Source organism: Physcomitrium patens, chromosome 22 (genome assembly GCF_059467195.1).
Source record: "Physcomitrium patens ecotype Gransden chromosome 22, ASM5946719v1, whole genome shotgun sequence".
NCBI classification, from domain to species: domain Eukaryota; kingdom Viridiplantae; phylum Streptophyta; class Bryopsida; order Funariales; family Funariaceae; genus Physcomitrium; species Physcomitrium patens.
Window position 1 is genome coordinate 8544579 of NC_143431.1, and position 15042 is coordinate 8559620.

General features: G+C 28.5%; 1 protein-coding gene across 1 annotated transcript; it reads right to left on the reverse strand.

Annotated features, from left to right (window-relative positions):
• Nucleotides 1–8407: 8407 nt before the first annotated feature.
• LOC112274854 (scarecrow-like protein 23) lies at nucleotides 8408–11195 on the reverse strand. The gene is made up of 2 exons (XM_024504669.3): nucleotides 11079–11195; nucleotides 8408–10898 (listed from the first exon to the last, which is right to left on the reverse strand). Exon 2 carries the CDS (start codon nucleotides 10861–10863, stop codon nucleotides 8821–8823), a length of 2043 nt encoding a protein of 680 aa, XP_024360437.1. The 5' UTR covers nucleotides 10864–10898; nucleotides 11079–11195; the 3' UTR covers nucleotides 8408–8820.
• Between the last annotated feature and the right edge of the window lie 3847 nt (nucleotides 11196–15042).

A 15042-nucleotide genomic window follows, 5' to 3' on the forward strand; every position in this document is an offset into this window, starting at 1 on the left:
TTTTTAAATGAAGCTATTAAAAAATAACTACATTATTTTCCATCAATCATAAAAAGACTATTCTCTATCATCTTCAAATAAATAGTCTAATAGAAAGAGTAAATCAAATTTTAATTTGAATATTAAAAAAAATTGTGATGGATTTCAAATGTAATTAGAATATTAAGTTTACTTGTATTCTTTGAGTATATGGAACTACTTACTAATTTTTTTACAAAGACTACACTTTTTTCTATTGTATATGAGATAGAAGCTATTTTATTTGTAGAATTTAAAGTTCTATTCTTATGCATTGTTATTGGCAAAAGATTGGATACTTTTTAATCTTTGAAATAATGATTGAAGAATTTAGAAATATTAAGTAAAATTTAAAAATTTGTAATCCAGCATATAAAAATTATTCAAAGAATTATAAAAGAGACATTTGATACAAAAATAAAGAAACGTCTTCTTACTCCAAAGATGTTGGTAATGGTCCAAGATGATAAAGAACCAAAATTTTAGACCAATTTTGATGGTCTTTGAATAAGATCATATATTAATAAAGAAATATTTAATAATAATTTAATTTATTTCAAAACATGTGACAAAAAAGACTTTCTTACAAAAACTAATAGAAAATATTGTAAAAAAATAAGGTATAAAAATTGATTTTAATACTATTATAATCAATTATTTTTATAGTAGTTCTAAGTCAAACTTATAGATTAATTTTATTCTTAGTATGTAGTGAGACTAGGTTCAAATTAAAGGCAATAAATGTGTTTAAGTATTCTTTTCTTTAAATTGCAATTGTTTCAATGTTGCTAGTAGAATTAGATCAAGTTGTTATAGATTTACAATCATATAACCGTCTATTTGAATCTAAATAGAAATATAAATGCTATCTAATATTGAGCTAGTGACTAAGCAAGAATTTGCTATATGAGGAGATATGTTGAATTAAATATAAATAATTTATTTTTATTTTCATTTTTTAGGCCAAAATCTTAAATTTTTTTATTCTACTTTTTTTGATAATTTATGGTATTAATTTTTATAATTTATATTATTAAATTTTATAATTTATATTATTAAATTTTATAATTTATTCTATTAATTTTTTATAGACCATGTCAAAGATAAGAAAAAGGTTCTATCTACATTTACAAGTAATTTTAGATGGCCGATAGATGTGAATACCACCAATAGGTTTTGGTTGGAATATTTGTTAAAAATATTATTTTAGATTATTTAGTTACAAAAGTATTAGGAATAGATAATTTAATATATTATTTAAATATTGATTAGAATTTAGAAGAGTTTATAAGTTATAATAGTCTTATTAGAAAAAATAAAATAATTAGAGTCGTAGTAAGTCTTTGAAGTAATTATCTTAGTTGTTTTAGTATTTTTTTTGTTGTAAAAATTAGTGTTTGGTTATTAAAATCATTACTTATATTTTTCTGTATTTTAAATTTTTTATTTATTAAAATATCTATAAGTATTAGTTAATAGGTAGTAGATGCATAATAAAAATATCATATCTTTTTAGATATTTCTATAAAAACGAAGATTTTTAGTTTATTCAAATTACTTTTATTTCTATAAAATATTATCAAGTAAGGAAGATTAAAATTAAATTAATTATATAATTATAGATATAATATTTTTATTTGATATTTATTTTGTTTTATTAGGAATTTTAAAAATTATCTTTAAGATTTTAGTAGAAGTTAATTTTTTCGACCCTAAGAGGCTTTTATGAAGAATTAGAAGAAGATTTTAAGTCCTTTCTAAGTTTTTGAGATTAATTAGAAATTTATTAATATAATAATAATATAAATAAATAATTAAATAAAAATAATTTTAGCAGTAAAAAATAGGAGGTTCAATAATTAGTGTAATTCTTATGAGAAGGGAGGTGCACATGCTCTATATGAGTTGTAGCACCTTAGATGTGGATAGAAGGATAAGACTAAGGCCTTTTGGTCTCTCTAGTATGCCTTTACATATGTTTTTTAAGTCTTAAAAATGATAAAATTCTTAATCTTTTAAACAAATCAACTTTGAAATAGAACATATTTACTTTATTTTTTTCTTAATTATTTTCTATATTTAACTTAATATAATTTAATTTGATTAATTTGGATTTTTAAAAATATTATGTTATTATAAATATAATAAAATTTTCTATTTAAAAATATTATTTCTATTTTTTACTCTCTATTCTTTATTTGATAAATATCTAGTAAATAGATTGTAATTAGTTTTAAAATATATAATTGCTTGATTGTAATTTTTTTACTTGTATTATATTATTTTTTCCTATCTTTTTTATTTTCTTCTTTCACTTCATAACATTAATTATAAACAACTCATAATAAAGGCCATCTTATAATTTGAATTGAAGGATAAATTTTATCTTCACAGTGATGAATTTAGTAGCAATGCCATAGAAATTAGGCAAATAAAGTATTTGGTACTTGCTCAAGAAGATTAGTCAAATATTATTAAAAAAAAAAGTATAAAAGACAAAAAATTATTTTAGGTATATTTTGATTTTTTTAAAAGACATTGTTAGTTGTTATTATTATATTAGTAAAATTTCTCTAAATAAGAATGAATTGGATACAAAAGAAGTATTATAATTCTTTATTAGAATAGAAATTTAACTTTATTTATTAAAAATATATTATTTAGAAGGTATTAGAAATAATGAATGTTGACATTAATTTATTTCTAAGGCAATAATAAAGGCTTGCAATAACAAAATACATTAGTGGTGTAGACTACTACTATAAGAATAACATGCAAATTAAATAATTTATAGTATAATTACATATTATGCACTTTTTGAATTAATTTATGTATAAAAATATATACTCCTAATAGAAAAAAATATAACCTTCATTGGCTATATTGTCTTAAAAGAATAAACCTAATGGAAAAGAACTTTTAGTAATATGGATTCATCAATTGAAATGAAGTCGTAGCAATATTGTAGTAGCAATAGAGAGATCAATAGATGCAAAAACAAAAGAATTATGAGAGATTTAATAGAGAACATTGACTATAATCTAAAGCATATAAGAAGGAAAATATGACAATATTTTGAATAACCAATATAGTAAGTTAAAAAAAATTCTAAATGTTTGTTGTGACCATATATTGTGAAGAAATTCTATGAAAATGCTACATTTTTATTAGAAGAATTAGATGGAATAAAATTAAAAATATTCCAAGTAAGTATGCAAGTTAAGTTATTTTGACAAAAAATATAAATTTACTTATTTTGGTGAAAAACAAAATTTATTCAGTAATATTGAAATGAGAGTAGATGAGCAAATTGAAGATTAAGAATTAGAAAAAGATGAAGAAGATCCTACATTAATATATTGAAGAACAAATGACACATATCAAAAGATGCATAAGTTTGGAGAGAATGGATGTTGTGTTGTAATACATTTATTGGGTACAAGAGAGAAGAAAGTGTTATATTATAGAAGAGCTTATTTTTAAATATAATAAAATATTACTTTAGAATTTTAAATAATAATTAAAGATGTAATAAAACTAATAAGTAATAATTCTATTTTTCTATTAAAATTAATTCTATTTAATTTGTAGGACCATAAACAAAACAAAATAATATAGTTTAAAAAATATATTATAAGTATTTTTATATAAAAATAAAGAGTAGAAATCAACAAAAAATTATTAAAAAAATTTGAAATTAATACTTGTAGAGGGCCAATATTGAACCAGGATCAATTCTAGACCTTGAGACATAAAACCACATACTTGCATTTTTTTTATTATTTATTTATTTATTTTATTGATTAAAATATGGTTTTTGAAAGTAGAATTGATAGCATTTCTATAAGCATTGGTTTTGAGGAATTTCAATGTATAGTGACTTTATGAATACTTTGAAAAATTTGCATTGTTTTAAGTGACATTATTTTGTGTTGAATAAAATAAGATTTTTATTTTGTAATTTGTATGAATATTATAGTAAATATGTAGGTTAAATTTTTTAGATTTGTGAATATGGCAATAATAAATGTAGATTATGAATTTAGATTCAATTAGTGTATCAAATCAAAAATAATTGAGGTTCTTGTGACTTAAAAACTTAAAAATTAGGTTTTGAAAGTTTGTAAAGATTTTTTAGGTTTCAAAAAAAATTTCAATTGGATATATATATATATATATATATATCTTTTTGATAGTTGACTAAGTTTTTTACATTATCACCAATTTGAAGAGCAATTTAATGGTTTAAAAGAGAGATATTCAAGCTATAAGATTTATTTTGAGATTTTAAAAAAAGATAATCAAAACTTAAGTAATCTTGAGTCATTTCTCTCAATTTTTAAGTTAGTTTCTCTTAAAATTTTATTTTCTTATTTTTAATTAATAAATTGAGATATATGAGAAATTAAGATTAATGATTAGTATAAAACTTATTAAGGTTTAATATCTACTATGATATTTATTTAGATTTTAATTGGAATTTTTAAAGATTTATTTGTATTTTTTTATATTTTTTAAAGATATTTTAAAGATATTTTTCTTTTTTTAGAATTATTTTTAATTTATTTAGAATTTAATTATTATTTTTTAAGAGTTATTTGAAGTTGAATATAATGTGATAAGTATATTTAGATTATTTAAGATTGTAAAGGCATTTCTAAACACCTAATGTATTATTTTTATTTTTATTTTTATTTTTTTAAATCCAACTTTAAGATGAAATCAAATCCTTCTTCAGCCAAATTCTTAGTGGGATATCAAGCTAATTTTTACATAATATGATACTATTATATTTATAGTTGTAATAGTTGAACTTTGGAAGAAAAATTTTTATTGTTCATAATTGAAATTATCTCAACACTTTAAGTTATAAAAAGAGCATAAAGTTTAATTTCCATAGCTATAATTTGTATCAAAATTCATTTATTATCAATGATTTGATAGTCAAATAAGTAGAAAGAGGTTTTTTGCTCCACGAATTTGAAGCCATGGCCTTAAAAGGACAAGATCTAGAGCATCAAGTCAAATTTGATGCTAACCTTTGGAAGGATAGATGTATCTTAAAATCATGCTTCTAATAAACTTATATCAACTTAAAAATAAGCTATGTGGCTACTATGACATGTGATTAAATAAGAAGAGATTTTTTTCCTATAAAATATAATATATCAACTTCAAGTTCTATATTTTTCAAACTATTAGGATTTTAAAACTAAGATTTAAAGAAGTGGTGCATTATTAAGTTGTGCTTTTAATAAGGCTTGATTAACTTGATTTGAAGCTTGGAAAAGCTTACGGCACCCAATTATGTAAGAAGGAATTTATTGCCATTAAAATATAATATATTTATTTCCTTAGATTTTATTTGGATGAAATTAAATCTTCTTATTTAAGTTTGAGGATGACTTTTAAACAAAGAGTGAAAGATAATGTATGAATAAATTTTGGATGAATAATCAAACTCTTAAATATAATATTTTAATGAAATTATCAATTTGGAAGCAACACATTTTGTAGATGAAAAATTGGGATGAAATCCATTGCATAAATTAGATGAAGTAGATTGAATGAATGTAAAATAGATGGATGTATAAATCTTAATTAATTAATATAATAATAACTGAATTTAGACTATAACGTGTAATAATAATTAATATTTATTTTCATTTAAAAAATCTAAGATATCCAATTGAATACATTTAATTCTTTTTAGTAATAATTTCTTATTATTTAATATGTTAATTATAAAAAAAAGTCAAAAAGATATTTATAAAATATATGAAGGAATTTTTATTAATTTTAGTAATTTTAATTAATATATAATTAGATTAATCTATTTTTGAATAGTAAATAGAGAGAGAGAGAGAGAGAGAGAGAGAGAGAGATAGATAGCTATTGCTATAGACTAATAAACTAAAGACTCTCGAAATTAGACTAGAAGAAAGAAATGACTTGAATAATGATGAAAACTTGGCCAACTTGTTGATTAAATAATTTTTAAATATAGTTATTTTATTCTTATTTTTTAATTTTTTTGTTAATTATACATATTTCTTTTTTTTGTGCTAAGTAGGAATGTTTAAAAAAGTATCTAATAATTATTATTTTATTTTAGGATATTATATAATATTAAATAATTTTTTTAAAAAGACATGTTTTAATGTATTGAGTGATAATTTAATATATATCTTGATATGAGATACTTAAGATACTTATAATTGTTATAAGTTATGATTGATATAAATTTTGATTGGATAAAAAAATAAATTCTAAGTATTGATGTTATTTTTTAAATAAATCAAAGTTAACAAGAAAATTTTAATTATAAATATAATAATTAATTTTGGATGTTCAAAATATTTTTGAATAAAAAGCAACAAGATGAAATTCATGAAAATAATCAATGGTTTATTACATGGATAATTATAAATTTTATTTTTTTTATCATCTTTTTATATTTTTATATTTTTTTAATATGATTATAATAGAAATGATGTCAAAAGTTAACTAGAAGTAAGTTAGAAGAAATTTATAGATAATTTAGAAGATATTAAATTTTAATCTAGATTACCAAACTTTTAAACTTTGAAGTGTAAGAATCTCTAATAAATCAAAGAATTTAAGTATTGATCTTTTTTTTAAATGCATTTTCAAGACAACAATAAAGTTAATTTGGCCAATAAAATATCACAATGTCTCATCAATGGTCAATAGATTTAATCTAAAGTTTTAATTCTTTAATCAATTAAGATTATAGATCTTAATTTAGACTCCTTAGAATTCAAAGGTAAAGATTCAGGTGCTATTTTTAGGTTTTAAGGCAGTATTATAAGAAGTCTCATATGCTTAAGTGGTCATGATTTTGTTTTTTGATAAATAGACAAAGCCATGCCAAATTTTTTCTAAGCTTTTATAAGAAGCTTTGGTCTTTGTTCTTTCTTTATTTTAAAATTTAGAATCAAGTCTCAAAAATTTAGGTAAAAACAGGATTTTTTTTATGGTTTTGTAAACATTAAAATACTAGAATTTAGAGTTTGGACAATGAAGCATTATGTAAATTATTAGAAGATAGGGTATTGCTATTGTAATTTAGTAGGTCTATTTTAGAAGGCTATCTTTTATTGCTCAATAATTGCATAGCAACAAAAAATATTTTCTTGAAAAATTGATAAAGTTTAGTTTCCAAAGAACTAATATTTAACAAATTTATAGCTGGAACATGGTAGAAGTGATAATTTTTGTAGAAAAGGATTTGATGCCTCCAAATAAAAGTTATTAATTAAAAAAAAAAATTTAGAAATTAAGATTAAAAAAATTAGCACAATCTAAAATTTAAATTTTTAGTAATAAGTGACATCTATAGTTAAGATTCTAATAAGTTTAATTTTATTGAAGGGCAATTAAGGATAAGGCTATGGAACTTAGTATTATAGATGAGAGTTTGTTATCTTAACAATTTGAAGTATTAACTTTTAAGAAAAATATTAAAAGCATCTAAATAAATTTCAAGATCATTTTTAGATTATAAATTTTTTTGAGGTTTTCTTCCAAAAACACCAATTGGTGTTAATTTAAAATATAATATCTAATTTTATATATTTATTTAAAATTACTAATAAAGTTTTATAAGAATATCAAATTTTAATAATATAATTTTTATTAATACAAGTATGAAGATTAAAATTTAAAATTGGCAATACATATATAAATACTTATTTTTTTTATTATTTCTTAAAATAATTTATTGATGTGTTTAATAATGCATATTTTTAAATTAAATATTAAATATTAAATTTAAATTTCTTACCTTGATTATTTGATAGTGTTTTTATTTATAAACTGATGTTTTATTTTTGATGTGTGATTATTATTCCAACATTAAAAATGCATCAAAACAAGAACATGAGCAAAGATACAATATTTATGAAATACATACAGCCTAATTCTCTTTTAATAATTTAACCTTCTAAGACATCTTTTTTAACTATTCATATTTTTCTTAGAATTGAGGATTCAAAAGTAGCCAATTTGTGGCTTTGGCATTGACCATTTTCAAAACTACATTTTTCTCCCAAAAATTCTCTCTCAAAAAAAGTTATATACTCTAATTACTTCACATGTTATGCTCACCTTACCTGTTCCATTTTCTTAACATTTTTTTATTTTTTTTATTTTAATAAGTTCCAAACAATTCCTAAACATCATGAGCATCGGCACCCAATCCATGAGAGGCAATTTGCTCAAACATCCAAACTAAAAATAAACTCCTCCATGATCCGAATACGACCATGTCCCAATGCTATGGAATCAGATCCAGACATGAAAGTCCTAATCTCACAACTGGAAAGGAAGAACAAAGTGAGTCTGAGCACCATATCGAGAAGTATAATGGGGTTTAGAGCATGGAATGCATCAATCTCATTGTAGATGTGTGCAGGGAATGCTAAACCCAAGTTGATAACTTACAACGACTGTTCCGTCCAGTGAATCTTGTTGCATTTTAAACCAGAGCAATCCATGAGCATGGACCCCAAGTTGCACATCAGATTCCAAGCCGGACTAGTATTCTAGACAAGCCTAGATACACACATGTAGTAAATTAGAGCATGATCCATTCTTAGGTCTGTTTGAAGTCTTTTGCAAGGTCCCACGTAAAGAATGTACAAGACTGAGCACAGATTGCGATTATAGGTAAACTAGAATAACTTGTGAAGGTTGACTGGACCCTGGAATGTCTAGATCTGCAGTGAACCGAAAACCAAAAGCACCATCGCTGCGAGAAGGATTAGGATCTGCCAGGAACTACACGCGGGTCCAAGCAGAGGCAGTGAACAAGTACAAGTCCTTCCATCCAAGCTTGAGAGAGCCACTGTGCTCCAGCAGCGTGTACCCATCGCAGGGAAACAGACTCTGCAGCAGCAACGCTGCTTGGTGTGATGCTTTGCCACTCAGTGAAACTGGCTTGAATCCCGCTTTGCTCAGCTCGTCTCGCCACTGGTCGAACTTGTGGTTAATCTTGCGGCCTGGGCCATCGAAGGCGACGATGTTCTTGATCTCGCAGGACAGTAGTTGCTGCTCGACCATGTAGCGTTCGGGGCTATCATCCTTGCACGTAGCGCCCAGGGAATCAAACATGGCGGAGTAGTAGTGTAGTGCTTCCAGGAATCTGCTCAGAAATGTTCCACTGTGGCGGAAATCTTGCTCAACGAGAGTGATAACCTTTGGATTTAGCTTCTGAATCAGGCTCAGTGTGTCGAGGTCGGAGCCGGTGACATCGTAGAGCGAGTGGTGCATCCAATGGACGGCCAGGGCATCTGAGAATGCTACCTTCAAGGTGGATATATCGACGTTGCTCATCTTGTCAGCAATGGCAGTGAATTCGAACGAAATTCCAAAACTCCCTGCAAAGTCTTTCAGTCGTTTACCAGTTGCGTCGAGGCTCTCGGCAGATGTTCCAAGCCCAGTGATGTGCACGTGAGGAGGACCTCCAGCTCTTGATGCCAAAACCTGGAAAAGGGAAGGCCACTGCAATCCCTGCATTATATCGACATCGATGATGTGTACGTTGAACTTACCTTCGAAAGCCTCTGCAATGGCTTGATTCGCCGTGAAGTGCGAGAATTTCACAAAAGGACATATTTCATTAAAAACCTGCATTGCTGAGACTATACTCTGGTTACTGGCTGGCTGCTTGCAGGGGAGAGGACGGCAAATGCCTAAACTGGATGTCACCAGTCGAGACCCCATGCTTTCGGCGAAATACGCAACCACTCTTTGAACAGACGTGCCGAAAGGGGTTGCAAGCTCACTTAATTGTGGGAGAATCGCAGTCGCTTGATTGTTATCGTCAGCTGAAATGGCCTCAGCACATTGAAGCAACAGCGACATGAGCTGCAATCCTTCGTCGGGAGCAACTGTGTCTTCGCGTTGTGCATTCTGAGCTGTAGTTTGGGGTAATTTTTGCGGCTGGGATGGAGGATCCTCAGAGCCCATGGTGTTAAGAGTTGAAAATTGTGAAGCGCTAGACGGCGCTGGAGACCTTTGCAGAAAACCATCAGCTTTGTCTTGCACGTTATGTGTATGAAGTTTATGGTAATGCTGTTGGACTGGTTCAGTCGACTGAGCTCTCGAATGTCGAACTTGATGGCTGGATTGATCTTTTTGAGTAGCTTGCAGGCCGATATGCAAATGCCGCAAATTGCGTTCATCCGCAGGTTCAAGAGAAAGCTGCAGATTGTCAATGCTTCGTTTTAAAGGTTTGGGACAACGAAGATCCACTCTCGAAAGCGAAGCTGCAACTTTTTTCTGCGAAATGAAGTTTTCCGGCCTGACGTGGTGGCGAGGGAGTGTCTCGTGAAGGTCCTGGCTCTCGTTTTGAAATGTCTTCGAGTTCGTCCACTCAACTTGCACTTCTCGTGTTCTTTTGCCAGATCTATTGGGTCCCGGTGGCGGGAAGTTCTTCGATGGATAGCCCGCACCTCCAAGTAGCAATTGAAGACGACATCCAATGAGACCTTTTAAATGCAAATTGCACGGAGATAGAAATTCGGGGAGATTTGTGAACAATTGCTCAATCGCTACTCCAGGCATAGCTTCCATCATCTCCGTGATCGTTCCATCAACCCAAGCAGCTATGGAATCCTCGTCCATTTCAGCGGATTGGTCTCTTGCTTCCTCTCTGGTTTGCGCACCGCAACCATTGCTGCCCTGCTGCGCTTTGTCATTGTGACTGGGTAGTTGCTGGTGATGACTCAGGGCGTCTGCAATCTTACCCCAATCATCTCTTGGGGCCGCATTCATAATCGGCACTGGGCTTTGGTACGGCTCCTTTGCGTCGCATCTCATTGCTTGGGGGCTGCTGGAAAAGAACCCACCACCACCTCCCACAGATTGCAAAATAAGACTCACTGGTATTGCGCCACCGAAATTAGTGTTTGATGATCCCGAACTGACATGTTCCGATAGTGTACTATCAGGGGGAAACAATACGCTGTTTCCGGTAACGGGCGTCACTGCCCAGCCAACAGTAGAAGTATAGGGGAAGGAAGAGGAAGTGGTACCATAACTAACCACGAAGACATCTGCCCAGTAGAGCTCCACTTAGCAGCCACTCCAAAGTCCAAGTCTGGCACATGAGCTCTTTGATCTGATAACTTGCTACTTCTGCCAGCATCTCGGTGCTCTCGACCAACTACTTCGGACTCGCTGTGGCAAGGACTCGGCAAGTACTCAGTCATGTGTAAATGATCTCTGTAACCTGGAGAATATCCACTACAATTCATGCGGGATCCTACTTCGGTGAATGCAGTAGTTCGAGACCTTAGTTCCTCCTAGATTTAAACCGACCAAAGCCATACTCTCCGAAGCACCTGCTCTTCAGAGTTTACGGCCAAGTCCAAACTACCTCAGGTTCGGAATCTTAGATGAACTTGCTTTCTCTAATTTAAGTGGCCTGGAGAATCACGACCAGAGTTCAAATAATCTAGACCAGCCAAACCACCACGGACCTCGACCAGGCTTATAAATCAAAAGCTAGTTACCGTTCTGCATCTCTGCTCTCCCTCTAATATTAGTCTCTTTTCAATAGAAGACATGGCGAGCAAGGGTCTTTCATGGTTGTAACCCCGAACGGAAACTTTATGACATGAAAAACGACACAGATGTACAGAGAATTTATGCATGGGCTAGCAGAGCAGCCTTCTATCACCTCGACGACAATTGACTTCGACTTTGAAGTCTATAAACCTATTACCTCTAGAGTCTATCAACCTATTATCGGAGCGCATAGAGAAGAACTTATGTGAACCAGGTGCTCGTAGGTTTGTAGGGCTTGCGTCACGCTATCCGAAGGATGGTCCGTACTTGGAGCGGCAATCTGATGCTTAACTTTTGACTCAGAATCTTGTCGTGCACTGTCATTCAACCAACAATTAACTCGTCAGAGCACTTCTAAGACAAAGATTTTAACAATTCTTCTGAGTTTTTTGGAATCCAATAGGCAGTGCTTCCAAGTATCTAACTCGCAGATTCATGACATCTATATGACCGGGTGGGATGATCGGGCGGCCACACGATGAGGCTCCGGGAAGGTCCTCCACCCTTGTGTGGAAGGCTATTTGGGGTGTATAAGATGAGGCATCGTGTCCAACAAGATTTCTATGTGTTCAACCATAACATAATAAAGGTGCCTTGCTATCTTCAGACTCTCAGCTAAAACTCAAAGGAGAGACAGAGAGCTCTTAGTGGTGGAACTGCTTCAGTTAGAGTTATAGATTTTACAATTAGCAATCTAGTAGCAAAGTACATCAAAGGCTACACAATCAGTAGAGAAGAAGGATAGTTTGACGTATATGACACAACACCCCATGCAAAGGACGATAACATCCTATGCCAACTTTGTCATATAACATGAGTGAAATCTTGCGTGAGAATGCACGAGGCACCTAGTTGTGGAAGGATAATTAAAAATGTAACAACAAGATCTTACCAAATCTAATAGAATCTTGAATAAACTCTAATTAATCCTTAACAAACCTAATCAAATTTTAACCAATATATATATATATATATATATATATATTTTAAATCACTAAAAAAACATAAAGAAGTCATAAATCAATCTCAAAGAAAATTAATAAAGAAATATTTTAAAAACACTAAAATAAAAATCTTAAAGAAATGTTAAAAAAATCCTTTAAAAATATCAAAAATAGAAATCTAAAATAAATCTTAAATAAATCCTAGATAAATTCTAATTAAATCTTAATATAGTCCTAAAAAAATTCTAATGAAACTTTAAAAAATCTTAAATAAATCCTAATAAAATCATAAATAAATTCTAATCAAATTCTAATCAAATCCTAATTTTAATCATAACCAACTTTAAATCAATTCTAAAAGAATCCTAAGTAAATCTTAACCAATTCCTATAGTTGTTTTAAAATCTAAATAAATATTAATCAAGCTATTTATTTCATCTAAAATTTTACTTACACTTCAATCCATAAGCAATTAACATGCACACAAAATGTACACAAAATGTGTAGAAAATCAACTCACCAATTGAACAAAAAAGCTCCTAAACCTCTCAGATGTTGATAGTCTTCTTTTTCCAACTTGAATGTTCAACTTGTAGTAGTGATTTCTCATTGCTAAACTATTCAATTGCTTCAAAAATTTACTAGAGTGTATATTTCTAAGTAAAAATAGACCTTATCAACTTTTGCCTCAATCAAATAAGCTAATTTTGTAAGATTGCAAAATCCTCTTTTATCCTAAATTTTAAGTATCCAAGTTCTTAATTCAATAAAACTCTCATATCCTTTAATCTATCCATTAAATTGACATCAAATTTATCTAACACATTTATAACAAGCACAATAATAAACTTATAAATTTTTATTCATAAATATACTATAAAATTCACAAAATTTTTAAATTTATAAACTTTATTTTATTTTTTAAAATCTAAACAATAAATATATCTTTCTTTTTGAAAAGCCCTCAAAAATTCAATATACCTTCAAATTATATAAAAATAATTCTTAAAAATCTTCTAAAAATTTTACACTTAATTTTTACTCTCTGATGGGCCAAAGAACCATGGATTCGCCATTGGCCCATAGTTTTGTGCCTTTAGATCTGATTCTCATCTTATTTTATAATTGGTCCTCTCTAAATATCAATTCTTGGTATTTTTTAGGTAATTTTTACTAAATTTTATTCTTAATTCTCTCCTAAAGATGCCTATATTGATTAATTATTTTATCTACTTTAATTTGGCTCATTTATGTTTCGATAAAATAAATAAAAGTCTTATTTATAAAAAGATAGTATTAAGACTAAAAGTTTTTACTACCTTCCAATCATATCTCTTTTTTTTTTGCTACTATATATTTCTATTTGGATCTTCTATAATAAAATCTATTTATTTATTTATCTTTTATTATATAATTATATTTCTATATAATAATGTATTTAAGGTACAATTAGCTTATATATGAATTATTTCAATAAAGTCAAAAGAAGGATGCCAAGTAGAGCATATATATTATAAAGACAAGATTAAACCAAAAGTTCTAGCTATCATAAGAAACTATCATGGATATACATAGATACTCTAATAAATACCTACATGATTGAGTAGAAGTAGGTAAAAGTAGTTAAAAGTAAGTTAATTTCATAATATCTTTTAGAAAAGCTTCCTAGAAGCTTCATAGATGCTTCTTTGAATTTACATGTGTTTGTAATTGATTGATAGGTTAGAAACTTAGATAACAAGTTAACTACATGTTGGAAGCTTTCATTTTTATTTTTTCAATGACACAAGAGTGTATTGAGGATTTCTTTCTTCAAAATTCATATCTTTGATAGTTTGACAAGAGTGCTACCTTATTATTTTTGTCTTATTTTAGAAGTGATGGAATTATCCTACTTTTATAGTTTTCTTTTAAAGGTTGCAAACTACCCATCTTTAAACAAAAAATCTTATTTTCTAACACTAATCTTTTTTTTAAATAGAGTGGATTACTCTTCTTTGTAAAATTTTTTATTTGATATTAGAGGTTGCAGATTACCCTCCTCTAATTAATTTTTTTGAATTTGTTTGAATTGTTTATAGAATGAAAGATTATGGATGCTACTTTCAATGGAAAAGATGATAGATTTGTAACTATTACAAATCTTTATGAGCTTGTCAATACTCTAAGAGTAGAAATTTTATGTATTTCTAACGTGAATCATGGAAGTACAATGCCTACGCTTATGAAAGAAGTTCAAAGTATGCAACAAGAAGTTATGCAGTTGAAGGAAGCAAGTAGATCGACCTTGCAACCAAATGTAAAGAGTTTTGCTTCTACATGTATGATGGGGACAAAGATTAATATGCTTGAGAAGTTTGATGGAAGAAGATCAAAATTTCAAGGATTTTTGCAATAAATCAAGCTTTATTTTAGGTTCTATTCCTTTTAATATCTCAATGGATTTATTCAAGTTGGATTCATAGATGCACTTTTATCAAGAAGT